Source organism: Grus americana, chromosome 5 (assembly GCF_028858705.1).
Source record: "Grus americana isolate bGruAme1 chromosome 5, bGruAme1.mat, whole genome shotgun sequence".
In the NCBI taxonomy this organism is placed as follows: Eukaryota; Metazoa; Chordata; class Aves; order Gruiformes; family Gruidae; genus Grus; species Grus americana.
Genome location: NC_072856.1, coordinates 55210127 through 55233365, shown reverse-complemented (window position 1 = coordinate 55233365; position 23239 = coordinate 55210127). Strand labels below are relative to the sequence as shown.

The 23239-nt window shown below is 37.5% G+C and overlaps 2 protein-coding genes across 18 annotated transcripts in view; both read right to left on the bottom strand.

Moving 5' to 3' along the window:
• The window catches only part of PAPOLA (poly(A) polymerase alpha), a 47612-nt gene extending 26411 nt beyond the window's left edge, over positions 1 to 21201 (bottom strand). For 3 of the 13 annotated variants that reach the window (XM_054825874.1, XM_054825875.1, XM_054825878.1), the window contains exons 1-8: positions 20872 to 21199; positions 9268 to 9438; positions 8589 to 8655; positions 7091 to 7172; positions 6522 to 6631; positions 5307 to 5399; positions 4484 to 4537; positions 1267 to 1378 (exon numbers count right to left, since the gene is read on the bottom strand). In XM_054825874.1, the coding sequence (XP_054681849.1) occupies positions 1267 to 1378; positions 4484 to 4537; positions 5307 to 5399; positions 6522 to 6631; positions 7091 to 7172; positions 8589 to 8655; positions 9268 to 9438; positions 20872 to 20879 (697 nt within the window). In that variant the 5' untranslated portion in view covers positions 20880 to 21199. Of the gene's footprint in view, positions 1 to 1266; positions 1379 to 4483; positions 4538 to 5306; positions 5400 to 6521; positions 6632 to 7090; positions 7173 to 8588; positions 8656 to 9267; positions 9439 to 20871 lie in introns of all 13 variants that reach the window. The other 10 variants (XM_054825876.1, XM_054825883.1, XM_054825881.1 and 7 more) reach the window with 6 other exon arrangements.
• Positions 21202 to 23034: 1833 nt separating this feature from the next.
• Positions 23035 to 23239, bottom strand: part of AK7 (adenylate kinase 7) — a 29041-nt gene continuing 28836 nt past the window's right edge. For all 5 annotated transcript variants that reach the window (XM_054828715.1, XM_054828716.1, XM_054828719.1 and 2 more), the window contains one exon: positions 23035 to 23168. In XM_054828715.1, the coding sequence (XP_054684690.1) occupies positions 23130 to 23168 (39 nt within the window). In that variant the 3' untranslated portion in view covers positions 23035 to 23129. The remainder of the gene's footprint in view (positions 23169 to 23239) is intronic.

The following is a 23239-nucleotide window of genomic DNA, read 5'->3' as shown; positions in this document are numbered from 1 at the left end:
TGGCTTACCCTCCCTCACCTTCAAAGCTATCAAAGATTTTAGATCAGCATGCTGGAAACTCATTTTATATTTTGATCACTTTTGTTTTGAATTAGAAACGCTTAACATTTTAGGGTTTTTTGGTGGTTTTTTTTTTCTTTTTTACTGTTTTATAGCAGCACTCAGGAAGACAATTCATGCACGCATAGTTATAGTTTTGGACTGCTACTTTATTTTCTGTTATTAATGAACTGTACAAACTGTTTAAGAAACAAATTTCAAGTTCTGCTGTAATCCCAATTACATGCAGTGTATCCTAGAACACGCAGACCAATTTAAAAAGCATGAGTCTTCATGGATCTACAGAAAACATGGAAGTCATAGGTCAAAGCTTTGTTAGAATTTATGAGAATAGGCTAAAAAGAATAATTTAGACATATAAATTGTATCATTTCTTTGATAGGATATTTTCAGGTTTAAGAATAGCATTAGAGATGACAATATTAACTGCTTGGTTGGGGTTTTGGGGGGTGGTTTGGGTTTTTTTTGTTGTTTGTTTGGGTTTTTAATCAAGAAAAACAAGTTGTTCATAGTTACTAAATAGTTGCAGAGAGTTGGTAGCAAGAAAATAGTATTACCTAAGACTAGGAGTTCCTCTCAAAAGAAGTAAGAGGCCAGTATGAATTCCAGAGACTACACAAATGAGAACTTCACAAAACAGGTGATCTCAAATTATCAAGTTTCCAGCTCATAACAGAAGTCAGTGATATAGCACATGCTGCTCTTCCCCACCAAGTTGCATACAGGCTGAAGCCCCTACCATCCCATGCAAAAATAACAATTTTTTTAAGCTATAGTATTATAGAAAAGTTAAGGGTTACATAAGCTGGTAAACTACAACAGGCCTGACCTCAAACTGACAGTATTTCGATATCCCCAATTTATCACAGAAGCAATTTCATGTATGTTTATGCATATTAAACCACATACATATTAGAAAACATGCACATATATTTATTTATAGAAATAGACAGTGCTCCACACTTGCAAGTCTTGCAAGTCCCATTAATTTAGTTGGGTAGCAAATGGTGCTGTCTACAAAAGAAAAAAAATTATAACAAGCCGAGCAAGAAGAAACAGCCCTTCTCTCTGGCTATGACTTCATTTCCAGATATGGAATTGCTTTATTTTCAGTCAAGTCCACAACTAAACTACTGTATCAAACAATCTAGAATACTTATTCAAAGATTAGACAACAAGTTTATATGCAAAACCGTATATACATACCATTAAGACTTCGTATGCATCTAATGTCTAAATTTTTAAGTAGGCTATCATCTCGTAGGTCTAAGTCCTCAGGAATAGTTTGCAGTGCTAATCTTGCAAACAAAATATCAATCTTTAAAAAAAAAAAAAAGAGAGAAGACATTAGAAAACTGTTCTTTCTTCAGACAATTAATTCCATAACACATTTTCATCAAGTTTACTAATAAGAACAGTAGTCTTCCTAGTAGAAAGAATCTCTTTAAAGAAACTAACACCCTTCCCAGACATTAAATGAAACACTTTCAGATGCTTCATCTATCTTATGGCTACTTTTCCAAGAGCCTAAAATACACATTAATATCAATACAGAACCAGCACACACATAAAAACTATGTCGACTGTCAATGTAAATAAAAATCATTTGGGGATAAGCACCACTTCTAGGTCCAGAATACAAAATTCTACTATGTCAGAGTAAGTTGTGAAAACATAACATAGTTTTAACTTCAATATTCTCAAAATTATCACTGAATTACAGAAAAGTAGAGAACCTTTCCCACCTAGCATTGTAAAGCACACATTTAACTAGTTGCCTCTGTATAGGACTATTATCTATGAAAAGTCTACGTATCTGATTACAGAAAACAGAAGTTCTGAAAATCCAGCAAGCTACTGAGCAAGTGTATAAATTTGCATAAATTTTGAAATTACGTCAAATTTCTTTGCTATTACTTCTGCAATAATTTGCCATCATAGCTTTTCTAGGTGAAGAACATCTAAGATACTATTCAGCACTGAACTGGAGTTTTCCATTGTCCCATACACAGCAAGGACACTGCAGAGTAGAGAAGTCAGTTTGCCTTTCCAGTCTGATACCATTAGGTATCAGTCAGCATGATGAGAATATAAAGTGCGTATCAGCAGTTCACTGCCAGACAACAAGTCCTCTTCACCAGTTAAGGCTTTTAATCATCATAAACTGATACCACTTCGCCTACAAGATGATGGAATACCTACTGCTATTGCACCGACAACAAAACTGGTTTAGTTACATTAAAATTATTTCAGATAAAATTAAGCTGAAGGTATCTTAAAATGAAGAACTTCTCGTAGGTGCTTAAAACTTCGCAACCAACTTTTAAACTATGAAGCACTTCTCCAAAGAAAAGTAATTTCTAACATATTCAGTGCACTTTTGTTTTTAAAGTCTTAATAGCTGGTCTTAACAACATTTTGTACTACAAGTTGAAGTTTCTACTTAAGTCAAAAGTACTACTTTTCAATGTAAAACAAGCTCAAAATTAACTTCAGCTTGAAGTTCTATTCTGATCTCTAGAACATCCAGCACCTCTAAAGATTCAAAGTTCATTGATAATAAAAGGATTTTTCAAATCAAGAAATTAATACCCTGACCTATATCTCTCTTTTTGGGGGGGATCAGTTTTCTACAGGAAGAACAAAAAAAAAAAAATCAAGAAGGTTCTTGCTTATTTTAAGCAAGAACATAAAATGCATACATAAAACCCGGTATTGGCAGAAACTTCTGAAGGTTAACTGACAGGATCATAACAAAACTAAAGTCCTTCTCTTCATTTCTAAGGTTTTCTTTACAGAGCGATTAACTTCTGATGCATTTTCCCTGGATTAGGAAAAGGAAAATTAAATTAAAATCTTCTGATACTGACATACTGGGCATAAACACAACCATCAGAAATTGTGGCCTAACAACACTCGCATAGACAAAAAGATTGCTTATGATAAGTTAGTATTCAAGACTAGAGAACTCTCGTGCACTGTCAGCAACACGGGTGAAGTCTCAGAGCCCATCATAAATTACTGTATTGGAGCAAGATACTACTACTCTTATAGAAGACAATCCTTTTATTTCCCAATTTAGGCTTGTATTTTGAATTTCACTTTTTATAAAGCAGAGACAACACTGGCTTGAACATTAATGATTAAAAAAACCCATATAAAAGCCAGACTAACCTGAGGATGCCTACAGCAAGTTTCAATACTTATAATGAATCCTTAAGCTATGTAAACAGAAAACAAGTTCCCCAGAAAAGCATTCCTATTACCCAACTGTATATGGACAGTAATAGAATGGCTGACACAGATGAAAAGTCACAAGCTAACTTACTGCATATTATCACATTTCTCTGCATGCACCTCTCATTTGGAGAAAATACATCTCTGCCTAAGTGTCAACTGGCACAAATGTCAGTGAAAATACAAATAAGTAAAGCTGGATGGATGAGGTCAAAGGGGGTGGTTCATCTTCCTGAGACTCAAAAATTGCCAGTACCCTAACTAATGACTGTTATAATTGCAAGGCAGAGATCTAACTCAGACTGGGAGAGAAGGAACTGTCCAGTCTCGAGTACAATACTACAGCTCTTCAAATCATGTCATGTGTCAGAAGATTAGCATGGGAATTCTTTCTCCACTGTGAAGTACCCTTCTTATACCCACCAGTTGCTGGTTGACATAATCCAGCTAAGAGTCTGATGAACTGTGTGTATGAACAGTTCATATGTTTTTGTCTTGACAGGTTGACTATAAAACAGTATAAGAAAGATTAACAGAGTATCTTTTGAAAGCAGTGTTGTTATCTCAGCAACATCTCCCAAAATAGTAAAAAAATCAAATTAAGCAAGTTCATCACTCCAAGACAGCTAGTGCATCGGGCTACAGGCACCAAAATCATTGTTTTGGTCATGTGTTTACAGACGTCCAAAGAGATTAGGACAAAGGGGATACCCAGCTTGCATTCAGCAATGCATTTTTGAGAAATGATCCAAGATTAAACAACTTCCTATAGTATAAAATATTGAAGCAAATCTGAATTTAAGGTTTGGACAGTTAATCATTAGCCAAAAAAATTACTGAAGCCACATTATTTATGCATATGATTTCTATTAAATGCTAAGTCTTAATAATGCCAATACGGGTACTCTACAGGTCAGTAAACTTATCAGTGCAAGTGGGTAGCAATGCCTAAAAAAGAACAGGGAGATACTCTACATACAGCAGGTACATTAAGAAAGACTTGTTTCAGTCTTAAAGTCCCACTTCAAATTACACAACTGAGAATTGCTGTCAAGGACTTGGGTATGAACTTCGAAGAGTCACTTTAATAGCATTCATATTAATGAATACTACATGAGTTATGGAAATCTTGAAAACTTTCGTTTTAACCATGTTCTACCAAAATAAAATAAAAGATGATCTTTACCTCTATTCCATCAAAACAAAGTTTAATAACTGGGACAAAAGCTTCTTCAACAGCCTGGGGGAGGAAAAGTTATATTTTATTTTCAGTATATAGAGGAACATTTACGAGCAATAGCTAGCAGGTCTAAACAATCAGAATGAAATGCTATTTACACAAATGCTTTTCTGTTTTCAGGTCAATTTTTGTCAGCAATGTCTTTCTCCATCATTGAAGATTTATGCAGCAAGTACTGATCTACTATGTGCTACAGCCATCTAGATGGCAGTTATAACCTGAACCCATACCAGCCAGCTCTGATGATGTTACCTCAAGGTTCAACTCTTTCTCACTACATGTAGATGATCAAGTATCTTTTACTCCTCACAGCATCTCTAAGTATTCTGAGGCCAACCTATGGAGATTCTTATTCTAAGAGGCCTCTTACTTCTACTGTTTCTGCAGTCAGTATTTTATGAGAAATGAGGAGACAACTGTGTAACCACACAGTCTGACTTCACCTAAACCAGTCGCAAGTCTCCAGTCTCCAGAGCTCAAGCATCTTTTCTAAATGTGGTCATTAATAAGGTACTTTGACACACAATACCCGTGATGAAACTATGTAACTGATGCCTACTTCGCAATCAGCTACAAATACCCGAACTGAGCATCTGAACTAAACACAATCTGCAGAGCACTGTTTTCATAAAAGCAAAGAACACTGCATACCTCCAAATAAGAAATGTTAGGAACTGCCAAAGGCTAAACACAGTTGTAAGAGTATTCCAGTTCTTAACAAAAGGACATGACAACACTACTCTATGCGCTTAACCTTAGTTAAGGTTACCTTAATGTTACTGGTTGGCAGGATGGATCCTAAGCAAAAGATGAAGTTCACAAGTGTCTCAGACTCACTCACTAGAGCAATCATTAAGAAATTCTAAAGACAGAAATGTACAAGCTTCCTTAGACCTAGCTGGAATGACTTAAAAGTGTTATGACACCCTGACCTAAAGGTTATTTGCCTCACTACAGAGCTACACTGAATAGCATACATTGATCTACCTTGCTGCTAAATCAGCTACATTAGCTTGAGTTAGATATAGTTTATAGCAAAGTTAATTTGAAATCAGAAAATCAGAATCCTCTTAATTATGGATTTAAAGATTACTAAAAATATTCAAAAATAAAGCATTCAAAACAGTTGTTTCACTGCATATAGTATTACCACTAGATGTTTGCACTACCCTGGTAGTTACCAACTACAGGATGCATAGAGTGGAAGCATGCTGCAGAGACAGTTCCATTTTTATGGGAGCAGGACTAAACCAAACAAAGTTTAAGACTTGCGGCAACTATCTTAATCCAAAAAAAAAAAAAAAAAAAAAAAGAATTCCAGCAGAGAAAACTTACTCTGAGCTAACATCAAGAAGGTTAAAGCTCCCACCAGTTGACCTAGGGAGGCTTGTCATTTAGGTGTAATAAAAACAAAATACTGTATACCAGTGTGTCTTCCATTCTTACAAGGGAAATCGTCATCTTTACATGCTAAAAATCTTGCACAAGCATCTAATAATGAGACACACTAAAAATGTAACTTGCATTTTCAAATGCACAGTCGACAGCCCATATAGAAGGTTTAGTTAATATCAATCACTGGTATCGTTTATATAAGCATGAAACTATGAAAACAGCAGCATAACAGTACACTTTAAAACGTTCATTAAAAACACAAAAGTTTGGTCTTGATCCATTTCTAGCTAACACATTTGCATCTGCCTGCTGCTAGACAGCAAGCAGAAATTTTGCGGTACTAACACACATGCTAGGAGATCATCCTGCCACCCAGATTTTTAAATGAGTGTCTCTTAAGTGGGAACAGAGAAAACTTGGAAGAATCTCTATTTACTTCAACTATGGTGATAGGTTGTGATGCAGCTTGATTAAAAATCCACTGCAAGCTTTAGCAATAAAGTTACATTTACTTATTTAATGCATCATCTTTCATTACTAACTTTCCAGCATCATCAGTTCAGCTAGCTGTACCAGGCAGTTCACATACCCTCAGATCTTTTACTTCTTCTTGTTGTTTCAGTTTTTCATAAAATGATGTGAAAAAATCACTTCTTTCAACGTGTCTGGGTGCAACACACAGGGCATCAATATCAGCACCTGAAATTGTTTATTAGCACAAGTTACTCACACTTCACAAATATGAAATGCCAGCAATAACCAGAAATTTTTTTGAAACCGAACAGGAAAATTTAGTTTCTCTTCCTGTAGAATGGCCTTTCTTTGGCAATACTAAAGTCAAACCAAATGAAAAAGTTCATGGCCATTAAGCATACTGAATTCGTACATATATTCTTCTTTCAATTGTGGAACAGTTGTAATAATTTTCAAAGAACAAACCATAAGAAGACAAGTATTCAACTTCATTTTTAAATGATTCCCAACTTGTTGTCTGTTTTGCAACCCATGACAAAAACATAATACAGGAACGTATTTCTTTTATTTAGAATTAAGATTGGAGATGGCTGACAAAAAAAATCTAATACCACCTCAAAAGACAACATACAGATACATCATTAGCTCAAGCACATGAGTTTTTGTAATAAAAGTAAATGTTACCTTTTGTATGAACCCCTAATCTATAGGATCCAAATGTAAAAATTTTTCCTCCAACATTTTCTATTACAGACTGTGGAAGATTCTAAATGGAGCAAATAAAATTGGTTATTTTACCTTAAGTTATAACGACACACACAATTTATTTTAAAACAAAAGGAAAAATATTCCACAAAAATTATGTTGTTTAAGGTGTAGTTACTACTGAAATAATAATCTTCGTATTTACAGAAAAGACGGAGGTATGTTTGCCACTTGGGAACTACTTGTAACATTTCAACTGCATTACACATTACTGCCTCAAACTTGCTAATTGTTCCAGCAGTTCTACACTTCAGACGCAAAAGCTTTAAAAATATTATGGACATGAAACACATTTTGGTTAATACTCAGGCATTTTAGACTGACTTAGAAATTAATGACAGATTCCAATTTAGAGCAACAGAAAAATACTATTTACAGTATCAGTTTATTAAATTACTCAGAGACACTCATACTCCATTCTTTAAATAAAAGTCTGTTTTTGGGAGAGGTATTTATGTTAAAATACTACTAAATACTAAAATCTACGGAAGTTCTTATATTTTTATCTTCAAAAACCTCTTGAATCCACAGTACTGTGGGCAAAGACAGTTACCCTTTCATAACAGAAGCAACTTTACAATCTGAAGGCCTACATTAAGACCTACAGCAAAAGAAATAATGAAATAAAAAATTAATTATTTTGCCATGTATATTGGATTGACTTAAGTAATTTCCAATCTTACCTCAGTCAAGATACTCTCACTGTTTTAAGGATCAACATATATATACACCAGGGTCATCCCCACCCATAATCTTATGAAATGGGAATTTATATATGAACAAGAGAAGTGTGCAGAAGAAATACAATCCTAAATATACTCAAAGCAAAATAGCTTTAAGAATTTAGGTTTTTACCCCTAAAAAAAAGCCACTTCCATCTTTATATTTTTGCAGGTCTATAATTATTTTAAAAAGTGTGTGTAGGAGCTGAGGGGACTATAACCTGCCAAAAACACTACTATAATTACTAGAGTCTACAAAAATAACATTACAGGACTGACATTAAAGAAAAAGACCACAGGTCATAAAGCTGCAAGAAGTCGATTTTAAGACCTAGCACTGGTTCATAAAGCCAATCTAAGCATATAATTAACATAGTACTATACATATGTATTTTGACAAAAAGTCAAGATGTATTTCTACCTAGAGAGAAGAGGGAATAATTGAAAATTACTATTACGACTACCATGACTTCTTACAATATTTATCAGTTTGTTTCATTGACAAGGTTCTACTTTGAAGGGGTGATGTTGCTTGGAGCAAAAGAAGCTACACAAAGACAGTATTTGTTTTACCAATTCAATCAAATTTGATCCCCAAATTTAAGACTCATCCCATTTAGACTGGGAACATATTTTGAAATTAATTTCCTACAGCAGTCTTGGTATGAGCAGTTCCATGTAAAATAAATCCATACCTTGCTTTCACTGATTTCCCGTATCCATTCCTTTACCAGGTTATTTAATTTTCCCAAAATTAGAATCCTATTGATAAAACAGCAGAATCACAGGTCATGAACCAAACTAGTAGTATTTAAGACCCTGATCATCATTACACATTAAGTCAACTACAGAAACATTGCAGATCTAATTACAGATCTTGTTTTATATATATACACACACATACTCTGAAACAAAGTCACTCTTACAACATTCCCACTATTTTTTCTCCTTTAAAGATGTTCAAATAATTTAAGCTCAGAAAAAAGCCTACACACATTTTACATATATGAATTCTCCTCACTTTTGAAGTAAAACCTTAATTCACAAACCAGATACACCTAAAAGAACAGCGAGAAGCAGTACTGAAAGCAAAAAAAATCTAGAAAGCTTAATAAAGGAAAAAATTATAGGGGCCACTACAACAAAACAGTTATGAAGGGGAAAAAACGTAAGCCAGTCTCTGAAATTTAAAGGTCATTTTAATTCCTTTAAGTGTTCTGAGGTATTCCTCTTAAGGTAAGAAAAATCAAACAATATTCCACTAGGTTTTTAAGAAAGCATTTGAAAGAACATACAACATGCTTGCGGTTCAGTAGTCAACTACATGACCCTCAAGATAGGAGAAAACCACTGCTATAGTGAGTATTTACTCACCTGCGTTGCAGTTCTTCTTCCTCTTCAAATACACCATAAGGTTTTAGGGTTTCAATTAATTTCTGGGTAAGCATGCAGTCAAACTCCTTGGGGGCAGCTAAACTGATAGGTGAGGTAATGCCATAATGCTTCTGTAGTTGCTGTGTTTGTGATCCCTGGGTTGTAACGGGACTAATAAAGGCAATTAGATAAAGTTACTGACAGAAACAAAACAAAACAGTTTTTTTTAAATTATTTTTTCTCATCAGAGTAGCCTACAAGAGACACATACTAAGGAAATAAAGTTAATCCCACTGTTAGCATTTACATCCCAAATCAATTTGACTTAAATCTCTGTTATTAAGGACAACAATAGAATTATCATTCTCCAACTCTAAATATTGATTGCAGGGTTACCAGTTGCTACGAGGCATGATCTTTTACATCAGCTAACTTCACACACTCAAAACTTTCACATAAGTAGGCTTTAATGTATTTTGAGCCCATCAGCATCATACAGTTAGCTTTAAGCTGACTTCTCTGCTGGCTAACATAACAGGATGGTTAGATGAACAATGTCAGGTCAATACATGCTGGCACTACTACATACAGCCTTGCTTCATTAGGAGGCTGAGGGGAGAATATCAGATTTGTGCTAAATTTTGCCTACCCCAAGTACCATGGACGCAAGCAGTACTCTATCCACATACCTCATGTTTCCTTAACGTGACATTTTACTTTATGTAATTATTTCTCTAAACAGAAAAGTAAGCCTAAAGCAAACCTAAGCCACCACAATGGGTTAAATCTGCAAGGACCTACAGGCCCTCATAGCATCCTTGCCTTGCACTTTTCAAGCTACACAGATAGATCCAGAGCCAAATCTCAAGAACAAGGATGATACTCTTAAGTCAACTTCCCATATTTCAATGTTGAAGGAAAGTAGAGGAGAACACGCCAAAGAACTTCAGCAGAAACACAAAAGCAAAGTTGTTATCATCATACTGTGAGAACTAATAACAGTTTTCTTAGATAAGCATCCTGGATAAAAACAGCCATGCAGTTTTTCATCATGGGCATATATTTGTTTGTGACATTCACATTTAAATACAGCCTTATTTTCAGAACAGTTTGAGCTTTGAGACTAGTAATTCTATGTGTTTCAAAACTAAACTTGGTACCATGTAACATACAAGTGCTTGAATTCAGTGATTACTGCATGCTATACCTATGTAGTTAAAAATTGTGTAGAATCATAGAATGGTTTGGGTTGGAAGGGACCTTAAAGATCATCTAGTTCCAACTCCCCTGCTGCGCACAGGGACACCCTTCACCAGACCACGTTGCCCAAAGCCCCATCCAACCTGGTCTTAAACACTTCCAGCATCCACAACCTCTCTGGACAACCTGTTCCAGTACCTCACCACCCTCACAGTAAAGAATTTCTTTCTAACATCTGATCTAAATCAACCCTCCTTCAGCTTAAACCCATTACCCCTTGTCCTGTCACTACACTCCCTGATAAACAGTCCCTCACCATCTTTCCTGTAGGCCCCCTTCAGGTACTGGAAGGCCGCAATTAGATCTCCCTGGAGCCTTCTCTTCTCCAGGCTGAACAATCCCAACTCCCTCAGCCTGTCCTCACAGGAGAGGTGCTCCATCCCTCTGATCAGCTTCGTGGCCTCCTCTGGACTCGCTCCAAACAGCTCAATGTCTCTCCTGTACTGGGGACCCCAGAGCTGGACGCAGTCATGAACTGATACTAGCAACAACAACAGGTAGCCATAAAAAAACAACCTGAAACATATTCAGTATTGTAGAATAAATTACATACTTTATCATTTAAGATAGTCAAATTTTAAGAACACTTAGTCTTGCTCATTATATACTTCACAGGTTTAAATACACTACTTAAATTTGTATTTAAAAAGCTCTAAAGGTTACTTGCAGCATTAAATACTCATTTTATATTGATATAAAACTTTCCTCTAAATTATGAATATTATTGATCCACCTTTGATTTTTTAAAATGACAAATCATTGTTTTTAATCATACTGAAAAGCCTCTTTTCTGAAACCAACCTGTTACTTAAGTAACCTTTCAGAGGCCAAGAAAACCACAAACTGTCATCAAAATACACATTTCAGAAAATGTTGCTATTACTTCAACAGCTATTCAAAAAGTCTTAACAATTAAAGGAAGTATTACCTGAAATTAAGGCAAAGCTTGTGTAGTGTTACATCTGCATTATTTAAGTTATATTCTCACTCCATAAGATTTCTCCCTTTACAAAGGTATAAAGTAACACTGTTTAATATCAAATGTCTAACTATTATTTTTAATTCAGACTATGCATTAATATATATTTTTTCCTGGATTTAATTGTTCATTCTACTAGGGCAAAAGCTTTATCATAAGTTTGGTGTCCTTCAACTCCCATTAAGTCTAAGGAAGAGACAATCCTCCACATCAAAAATTCGAGCTGACCACTTATGTGAAAGTTCCATTCTTGGCAAGCATAACATTCCCCTATATATGGCTGTATTATCAGTCCTCCATGTTTATACTTGTTATATACTATTTCCATCACACAAAATGAGAAGCAATTTTTCAGGCTAACTACATATTACATGTGAAAAACTTCACTTTTACTTCCGTAATCTGTTATCATCTCCTCAGGATTTCATTCCTCATTTCCATGAGAAATAAGTATTAAAAAAAGACCATCTTAACTTAAAATTGATGGGCATCAACAAAACCTAATATAGTTTTCCACAAGTTAAACCCATTTTGAAACTATTCCAAATACTATAACTTATGTTAAATCAAGAATTCAATTACAATATAAGTTTCTCAAAAAGCAAGTTCTAGCACATTTGTCCTTTTGCTTTTTAGCTAAAGAGAAGAAAAAAGGCAAAACAGGAAAAAATACTAAAAAAATTGTATATTAAAAAAATCAACCCTCAAGTAAGCATGTCTGGGAACATTATTTGACATTGCTTCCTTCTGCTAAGAGGTTTTAATCACCTAATGAAGAATTTTGTAGCAGTTGATCAAATCATATAGACCTTAGGACTTCAGATGTGAATGAAAACATTTTAAAAAAAGGTGTCCAGATGAATTATATAAAACTGTAATTCGAATTAAGGACAAAGGAAGCCACTAAAACAATTTTTATCTTTTTAAAAAAAAAAATAGGAATGTCAACACAAATAGTAGCTTCAGCCACTTCGTTGCTACTAAAAAAAGCAGTCAGAAAACAAAAGAGTCTCAACATAAACATCCCCTGGATATTATGAATATTTTTACATTACCACAAACCAAACAGTTAAATTTGAACTACAGTTTCTCCCCTTTTACAAACTGTTAATTTGAAAAAAATAAATTTGCTTTTTAATTTAAGATTTTGCAGTTTATTTTTATAGGTTTTTAAAGCCATAATCTAAAGCAATCAATATTTTAGTTTTGTGTAACAATTTCCTAATGGTCTGACGATGATTTTCACTGACCCATAACTAGAAACTGTATCCAATTCAACAGATAGACTTCATTGAAAGGGCTGGCAAAACACAGCTTGGCAGATGCTTTTACTAAATTTAAAAAAACAAACAAACAAAAAACCCTCAATGTCACTCAAACCTAAATTCTGTGAAGCAGACTCCTGAAGTCAGTAATGCTGACAGAGCCCTCTGTCTTCCACCTGCTTGTCAGGTCCATGTTTCACCAATTTGAGAACTAATAACTAAAAAATTATCCTTCACCTTGCCCCCAAAATTCATAAAAAACAACCAAATATCAGACTGCTTCCCTGATCTGGCTTACAGCATAACCCTGGCGGCACAATGTGCACCATGTTGACATGGCTGAAACCAGTACTATCTCCAACACCTACAGGACCATCACAGCATGGTCACAGGGCACAAAATGAGCTTTGAAACTGTTCGCTGAAATGACAGCTTTAAACAGCCTATTAAATCAATCACCTAATGTACATCTTTGGAAACTGTTACACAAAACCAGTTACAGTTTTTACAGTTGCTGCTTTTATATTCATGTATTTTATAAGAATGAAATAAGGATGTCAACAGCACAGGACCTTCCCACACAAGTGTTTCACACGTGGTTGAAGAGTTAGTAAAAACACCTTCCCTGGGATGGTATGTAACAATTCTCAGCACAGCTACCTTCTAGAAGGTTTTACAGCTCCAGAAGATACAATGAAGCTTATATCTTAACATCTATTAGTACTGAAGAGGATAAATGTTTTTAGCTGGAAATAACCTGTAAGTTGATCTCAACTGTTCACACTTGCTGAAGGCTATTCTAAGGTTTCTGTAGCACACCAAAAGATCTCAAAAAAGTGCCTTTGTAAAATGACAGAAGTGGTATTGGGCAAGAAAGTTTGTTAAACTCATTTAAGGATGCAATAAACTAACTAATGTTAGGTAACCCATGTTCATTCATTTAAATGACAGCAAGTGATGAGTTACTATAAAACAAACAAGTATACCCTCTCCTCACCCCCCACGAAACCAAGAAACTTCAAATAAAGCATTTGCTAGCTGCTTTTTAAATGAAAATTATCACTGAGAATTAAACTTTAAGTGCTTGTTTTTCCAGCTTTAGTGTTGTATTTTCATGTTACATTTTAGCCAGAAAATGCTAGTGTTCAATACTCCTGGATTTATCTTTTACTTTTTCCTACATGAATGAAAATCACACTCTACTCCAACAGCTTCCCTCTTGAAAAGACTCATAAACATTCTAGTTTTTGCCTGTGATGTGTCATGATACATCACTTTTGGAATCCCTTAAACTACCAAATTTATTCAAAAAGAAAGGACAGGTAAGTATCAATGTTAACCTTCTACCTGAGACGATTAGGGAAGTTAAGGCCTTGGGGGCGGAAGTTATCAATACCTTGATAGTATGTCAAATCTGCTAGTCACTGAAGTTAAGTATTAACAAAAATCAAAGAGTATTAAACAGCAACAGAAAGTCCCATCCCAGCTACTCAATCTTGACAACAGCAGAGGCAGATTTGGCAGACCTTGTCAAGGTCTGACACTCAACTCAAAGCATGCTTAAGGCTTGCTTAACATCACAAAGAAAATTAAGATACAGATTGTTTATTTGTTTCTAGTCAACCACATATACACATAAAGATCTTGATCTCGCTCTGCTATATGAGCTACCTGTCAATAGTGTAAATATAAAATAAAGTTGCAGAAAATTATGTAGAGTTAAATTTAGCATGCTACTGTTGTTGCTCTAGTTTGACCTGAATTTAAGAGTGTAAGCTGACAGTTTAAAACATTTACAAAGAGGGGAACAGCTATAGTGGTTTAATTCTAAACTGTTATGACCCAATATTTCACATTCAAATATGAATTAATCTAATCTATCCAAGAAATGCACATGTACTTTTTCCCCCATATAAAAACACAATCAGACACAAAGTTCTAGTCTGTACTAAGCTGACAGCAGTACAGCTAAATGACTTTTTCTTCAGAACCCCAAGTTTCAATAAGCAGTATCTTCTTATATTGTTATCAATAACTACTGAATTAAAAAGAACAGACCCTGGTAATATGGTCACTGCTAAAATCATTTTACAACAGAGTGCAGAAGCGGAAGGGGAAAAAAAAAAATCAAATAAAGCTTGTAAGAGGCTTTACAGTTTCCAGAGCTGTACAACTTTAAACTCCTTCAGACAGAAGTGACTACACATTGCTGTAAGGTAGAGGGGGGAACATTGTGAGATAAGGGAAAAACTTTCCAATTCATCTTTTAAAGATCAAGTTACACCCTGAACACACAGTCACATAAACTGAAAACAGACTTAGAGCAAATACAGGTGTATCTATGTAACACTGCCCCATACATAACTAAGAGTTAGATACAAATTTGAAGTACTGTACTATTGTTTTCTTTTACAACACTGGAACCTTTCTCCATCCTCAGAAGAAACAAGAATCCTGTCATGAACTTCTTTTTCAAACGTGCTTTGTATTTAACCCTCTTTCTACCCCCACTTGAAAACCCTTGCTGTTCTAAGCACTTTTTCCTCTTTGTTTCTGGTAATCTACCTCAGTTCTCCTGGTAATATTTTTATCATGTTATTTGAGATTTTATGCTTCTTATTACAAAATACAGTTGCAATCAGCACCACATTATCTAAACATCATACTCATGAAATTTGGGATGCTTCACAGAAATAAAAGACAACACAAACAACTGAAATCTTAAAAACAGATGCCATAATTTTTAAGAAGTTATAACAGTTTGAATCCTGCATAAGTTTAAGTCATCTCTGATCCACCCTGAAATAGATCTTGAATAGTTAAGATCTAACTCATCTAAACATGTGCCAAGCACATGCAAAAAACCCTTCCAGTTTCTGGCCACCAAGCCTTGCTTTTGTTAGAAGTCACATAACCCCTTTCATACATCACTAAACCTCAGCTGAGGATTAAATTTGTCCAGACAGACATGCACAGTAAGGCCAGCACTGGTAAAGCAAGAGAAACTGTGGGCTTTCAAGGGTCTTAAAATAGTGCCAACAACCCACAGAATGTTAAACTTTTAACTTCAGTCAGGACCTTTGGCTCATTCGGTGTTGCCTCCAGATACCAAGATACAATACACAACTTAAGGAATCTCAACGACTATCCACTCTTCTCTATTTGCCTCTACTGATTACCTCAGTAAAATTCAGTCTTTCTTATTTACTGATATAAGACATCCAAGACAGATTCCTGAAGCAATACTGGTCATGATGCCATCTGGTCAGTCAGTTGGAGCTAACTTCACAAAGCTCAAGCTCCACTGTGTCAGATTTCAGAAGAAGTGTTTTGAGGGGGGTTGGTTTGCTTGTTTTAAAAGCTTCCTCCAACAAGGACTGACTTTGGCAGTTTCAGATTAAAATTTCTGTCTTAATGCTAATGCCATCACTCTGCACAAAATTTCAGAAATCTAGGCAGGAATTTTCACAACGTCTGTGCAAATTAGTTACTGGGGAACATATGTTTTAAATGGTTAAGACAATCCAGTTGCCCTTCCTGAACAAAAGTTTTAATATCTAGCAGAAAATTGCTGGATCATTTAGACCACGAATTAAGTTTTCAACTGTCAGTATGAGATGTTCAAGATACCCGAAACAGATTTGAACATGGGTATTGGAGCAATAACAGCCAACAGAGGTAAGGAAGAAGAGACTCACCTATGGCAAAAGAAAGAACATTCATACACATTCTGCTAACCTTTGACTCAAACTCGAGTTCACTGGCTCTTCCATTTGTACAGAATAGTGAAGGCAGCATGTCCAAACACACTCCCATCTACAACGTTCTGATTAACAACAGTTTCAGAAGTTTCTCAAGTTTAACCAAAAGAAATTTCTACTGAACTCTGCAGGCAGCACTTGAACCAAAAATTAGGTTTAATGCTATTCTGGAGACAAAAAACTCCAGAGGGAGCAATTTAAGAAATTCGGTACAGTTGAATCAAAAGATAGTAGGAATATCAAACCAAGAACTAGGAATCCCATGAAGCGTTTCACTGTAAGAGATTTATTTGTCTCAGCAGTGAAATCTGCTCAGCCCAAAATAACTGGGTTTCCAAGTTCTGTGAAGTACCTCGATGTCAACAAGTGTAAATTCAGTCTTTTTTTGGAATGACATTAAGTCCCGGTTTCAGCTGGGACATAGTTCATTTTCTTTCTAGTAGATGGTATAGCACTGTGTTTTTGATTTAGTATGAGAGTAATGTTGATAACAGTGATGTCTTAAGTTGTTGCTAGGTAGCCTAAGTCAAGGACTTTTCAGCTTCCCACACCCTGCCACGTGCACAAGAAACTGGGAGAGCACAGCCAGGACAGGTGATCCAGACTGGCCAAAGGGATATTCCGTACCACATGATGTCATGCTCCAGATATAACTGGGGAAGCTAGCCAGGATGTGGGATGAGAAACAGACTGGGCATCAGGGCTTTTTTTTTTTGCAGGTGGTGAGCAACTGCATTTGTGCATCACTTGTTTTATATATATTATTACTATTCTCTTCCTTTGTTATCCTATTAAATTGTCTTAATCTCAATCCACAAGTTTGTGTTGTTTTTCTTCTTCTTTTTCATCCTCCTCCCCATCCCACTGTGGGGCAGAGGATGAGCAAGCAGCTACGTGGTGCTTAGTTACCCACTGGGGTTAAATCACGACACATTAGAAGACTGAAAGTTATTGCAAAACCATGTATACTTGCCATCCCATTCCTCTGTATTACATACAATAAATTAATCCTCAGTATAGATTTTTATATTAATTTCTTCTTGATTAATACAGCTATCACTTTAAGGCGACTGTTCTTCTAAAGTAGGTCCTGTGCTTTGCAAAGTTAGGAATAATTTAATTCCTTCCATAACAGTCTATAAAAACCTGAGCACGCACTGTTCAGAAACATACTATTTATCCACTCCCAATCAGTACGAGCCTTTTTAAATATAGTGTTGTGCTTCTTCTGGAACACAAGTTGACAGTCACTAATTAAAAGTCAAGAAAACAATGACTTTGTGTATGTCTGCACCAAAGTTCAGTGACAGAAAACATATAAAAAGTCTCTTCAGAAGTGAGAATGACTGTCTACAACAAAGACTGAAATAAAATTAATGACATTCCAAGACTCTAATAAGGAAGTTACCAATACCAACAATAGTTAAAATTTATAGCACTTATAGCACTTTAAAGTGTTCAGATATATGACTTAATGCACTTTTCCACTTCTAGTTTAAAAAAAAAAAAGTCTTTTGCAATGACTTCAACAGTTACAGAAGTTCAGCAAAGAAGTGCAATAATATCAGTAATTTCACAAGAAACAATTCATGGTACTATTTCTCTATTTGGAGAGTCGCAAAGGCCCAGGTTACATAAAAAGACACTACATCATCAATTCAAATAAACATAGCTGCTGCTTCACTGAGTTAGTAGCCTTTCTGCATAAAACCTAGCCCCAACTGAAACATAGGAACAGCTTAGCGAGCTTCATTTGTCCCTAGCATCTTGTATTTCAGATAATGCACAGGAACAAGTATTCTGTACCTAACAGTTCACTAAAATGTATCTTTATACTAGGGGAAATAATCAAAAAAGCTGGTTAGAAACGAAGGTGAAAAATTGAAAGTTGAAGAGTTTTCCCTTATGCAGCTGCTATCTCTTCACACAAGAAATGAATGAGAATCGCAACAAAGTCACTTAAGTTCCAAGGATAAATTTAGTATTTTTTTAAACATTAAAAGGCTTTGCAAATGCCAGCTATCAGCATCATCAGAACCCGAGTTTTCTCCCTTACTACTGATGTGCCTTGTACATAAATAATTTGCTTTTTATAGTTTTGTACCATACTGCAAAGAGAAATATGCACACATACACACACAGTGCAGTATGAACAATGCTGTACGCTTCTTAAGAACTCTGAACTAACGCTTTTCAAGTAAAGAGTACTGACAATCTCTAGTTGTATGGGAGATCAGCTCTGACTAGGCCTGTCAATTGTAAACATCATCCTAAGAAATGAGGTTTACAGGATGTCTTGAAAGGTCAGGACAAAAAAAAAAGTACTTTTGGAAAGAATTATGCAGAAAAGGAGCTTCCTAAGTTTACAGAAAAAAAGAAGGTGAGCTTAAGTCAGAGGTATCACTTCATAAATTCAACAACCAACATTACTAGCATTACAACTTCCTAGCATTACAATGTTCACTTTGAAGTCTTGACTGAATAATATAGTCAATTGACTCCAAACATACAAATGACAGAATCTGAGAAAGCTTTGCTCTTCCTAACTAAAATAAACCTCCTCTATTAGTGAAGTTGCCAAGTAATGTTTATACTGAAAATACCAAGATATTAGTGCAAATATAACTATGTAATGTTATTTAAGAGTTTCTAGTTAAAATATCATAAACACCTACATTAAGAAAAATGATCAAGTCATTCCAAATCTGTTAGAATTGAAGATTTCTATTATTACAATTCATAGAAGTAGCCCAAACTTTAAAATGTTATTAAGCATTTGGAATTTATGTAGTCACAATAAAATAAACTAAGACTGAAACTAGGCAGAATAAACACCCTCCCATTTTCCTGAGGCCAAAAAGCCTAGCCAACTTCAAAGCTGGTTTCTGGTAATTTTTCATTGCCATAATGAACATGTGCAAAATTTATCTATAAAGACACTGCAATCTCATTATACAAGCAGTAGAAACTACTTGGCACAACCATTTTCCTTTCTGCATTCACCCACTGTGTTTTTCCTGCCATAAATGCTTTCAGGTAAGTTTGCCTCCTGTTATCTACCCCACAACTAATTTAGCAGTATTTTAGACTGAATAAAACAAGTATGACAAGTAAGCATGGTTATTCTTCACATAAAGTGTACACATTTAAAATAGTGAATAATCCCAAATAATAATAGTGAAACAATATTGAATAATCTCAAATTCTTTCTATTTCTCCTTCAATGGTCAGAAAAAACCCCAAACACCAAATCCAAACCAAAAACCCACAAACCTAGCATATAAACATGTCTGATTCCTAAAAGCCACTTGACCACCTACCCATCGCTGGTTCCCTCGACTTATAATAAAATACTAACATTAAGGACTACAGAGCTGAGAGGCAGGAAGTTTTGTCGACTCAATCCAGAGCCGTCAAAACGTCAGCAAGGGGAGAAAAAAAAAAAGAAAAAAAAAGAAAAAAAAAGGCAAGGGGTGGAGTGAAGGAAATCGGCTAAGAAACTGGGATGGAATTATGTCCCACTTCGTTATTTATGACTACCAGCAGGGTTACAGCACAAGGCCCACTTTTTCAGTGAGAAAGCCCACCGGCCTCCCGACGGCGGAATGGCGGGGGGGGGTGGGGGGGGTGGTGCGAGGGGCCGCCGCCCGCTACTGCCGGCCAGGGGGCGCTGCCTGTACGGGCCGGCGGCGAGCTCCCCTCAGCGGCTTGGCATTTCGGAGCCACCGAGGACCGGGTGAATTTTGCAAGGACAGCGGGCTCGGCTCGGGTCGCGTTGCCTATTAGAACCAGCGCCTGTCTCTCTCCTCCTCCCGGAAGGAGGAAAAACCGTTCGGCCACTGGCGGGGAGGCTTTGCCGGGACTCTTGAGAGGAAAAAGAGCTTCATCTTCCGCGGCTGGAGCGAGAAAGGGATAAATATGCGGCACTTCGCCACTTTATATGGCCCGACTCAACAGCGGGTCGAGGAGGGCCACGGCAGGCATCCACGCCGTGGCCGCCCGGCCCCTCTCGCTTGCCGCTATGAGATCGCGGAGGAGAGGACGACAACAACAACATAAAAGCCACATCAGCATCTCCTTCGGGGCTCATAGCGATGGGGGGGAACGACAAAAAAAGAAAGCAAGCAGCTTCTCCGCGGGCTGGGCGGAGAGCAGCGGATCCACAGCTCCTCACACTGCGGCACCGGAAGAGCCCAGGACCGGAGGGGGGACAGGCGAGAGGGGGAAGGGCAAGAGACAGCAGAAAGGGCCCGAGCGGGCAGGGAGCACGGGGCGCTACGAGGAGAGCGCTGAGTAAGGGCCGGCAAAACACAGGCCTTTAAAGCACTTTCCAACTTACAACGGCATCGTCTCTCCGGCCCCTCCTCCTCCTCCTCCTCCGCCGCCGCCGCCACCACCACCGCGTCGTCCCCTTCTCCCTCCTCCTCCTCCTCTTCTTCTTCGTCCTCCCCCACCACTGCCGCCTCCGGACCGGTCACTCGTCCCGCCAGGAAGCGGGAAGCGCAACCATGGTACGGGCCGGGGTCAGGCCTTAGAGGGAGGAGAAAGCCGTTCACTAGACCCGGCCGCCGCCGCTTCACTTTCCTCTTCCCCTCCGGCCTTCTAACATGGCGCCCAGACGCTACCACAGCAACGTTCTAGACCGGGGGGGGCCTGACGCAGTGGCGCGGCCACCCCCGCACGCAGCGCACGCTAGCTCGCCCGCGCATGCTCAGACGGCGGCGAGGCCGAAGGGCATCCTGGGGACTGTGGTTCCGGCGTGAGAGCGAGCCGGAGTTTGAAAACAAAGCGCTAACGGCTGCGAGGCGGCGCCTGACTCCGGCGCTGCCGGGTTCATGCCGGGCGAGGCCGGAGCGTCCCGGCAGGGGCGGTGGAGCTGGGCCGGCCGCGGAGGGGACCCGGCTCGGGGCCGCCGCGCCGTCGGGAAGGATTCGGCGCAACTGACGGTGTGCCTGGGCACCGGGGGGTTCCGAGCGAGGGAAAGCGGGGACTTTAATTGCCATGGAAACAAACGCGGCGAGACCGCCCTCGCGTTACCCCGACAAGCCGCCCAAAGGGTCTTGAAACCGGCCCGCTCCGGGCTGCTCCCGCCGCCGGCCAGCGGCTGGCTGGCTGCCTGCAGGGAGTCGCCGGGGGGTGGAGGGCGCGCCGGCCCCCAGCGGCAGCCCCCCGGGAAGGCACGGCGGGGTTTGTAACCGGCTCGCACAGGCCCGGCGCCACCCGCCTGGGTCCCCCGCGCTGTTCCGGTGCACAGCGAGCTCTGTGCCTATCTTTTGTTACCTGCAGCGCGCTCATTTTGGGGTTTACGCCCCGCACGAAGCAAAGAGATCCTTTTCTACTAATTGTTTTTGAAAGCTCTGCCTGTAATAGCATCAATTTCAGAAAATTGTAAAGAAAAAAACCCCATACTTTACAAATTAGCTCAAAATTCATCTTTACTCTGAAAAATAGGACTCTAAAAATTTCTCTAAAATGACTGATTATTTCATCTTCAACTGCCTCATAAGATAAGTGGTAACTTGGATTGGCAGCATATAGGAAATTTAGACCCCAAAGAGTCTGTTTTTTTAGAGTCAGATATGATGGTTCTGAACTCTGTTCCTGGCTATCATCACTAACTTGACTGTGTGAAAACAGATGAAATAAGACTGTTTGTAGAAATATTAATACATCTGAATAAGCACATCGTGCATTAATACTTCTAAAATTCTAATACTAAAAGTAATAGATAAAATAAGTGTAAAATGTTTCTGTATCACCATTCTTCCAGTTCTTCCTCTTTTTTCCCCCTTGTCCCAAACAGTCCTTGCTTTCTGTTTTGAGAGAATCCTGTATTTGTTTTATACCAAATATGTTATCAGTTTCAGCTCAGTCAGCATAAATATCGGCAGTTTCTGTGAAAGGTATACAAAGTCAATGAAAAAGGGAATGGCAGTCACATGCTGGAAAGTCTAGATTCTTCAAGACTCTATTAAAAACATGTATCAAATATTGAATGATGAAAGTTAAGTAAGAACTACACCCATTTGTTTGATTCCAAAGAAAAACCCAGGGTTTGTGACATACCTATGTAGGGAAACTGTTTACCAGTCAGTCTTCAGTGCAGTGCAAGAAGACTATGTTGTGTGACTTTTTGCTTCTTGGTAGCTGGGAGGGGGAAAAAGAGAGCTTGCTGCTTCTATTAGTTCCCATTATAAGTGATTTTTTTTTTTTTTCCAGAAAAGATTTTCTCAGACTAGCTGCCTACGTCCTCTATGGATCAGGACAAGAATATATTGCTTAAATAGAATGTATACCTGAAAAAAATCCAGGAAGAAAATTATGGAGAAAGAACAGATTCTTATGGTTCACAGTTTCAAATAGATAGATGAAATACAGATGCATATTAGTATGTGCAGTAAATGATACTTTTGTAGAACAAATATTAAAAACCCAATACAAAATAGTAATAAAGTATGAGAAATAAAAATGGAGATTACATAATAAGCTTAAACAAAAATAATTTCAGAAACTTAAGTATGTTTATTTAAAATGCATTAGGAATGTTCTCCCTTTCTACTTCACAATTTCAACAGCCGTTAGGATTTAATGTTTATCTCATTCCATATCAGGACTGTTCTTGAAGAGATATTCTGCCTATAAGTAGAAGAGTTTCAAAGTTACACTTATTTTCAAGTTTCCAGTTTTAAAATGTATAGCAAATAACA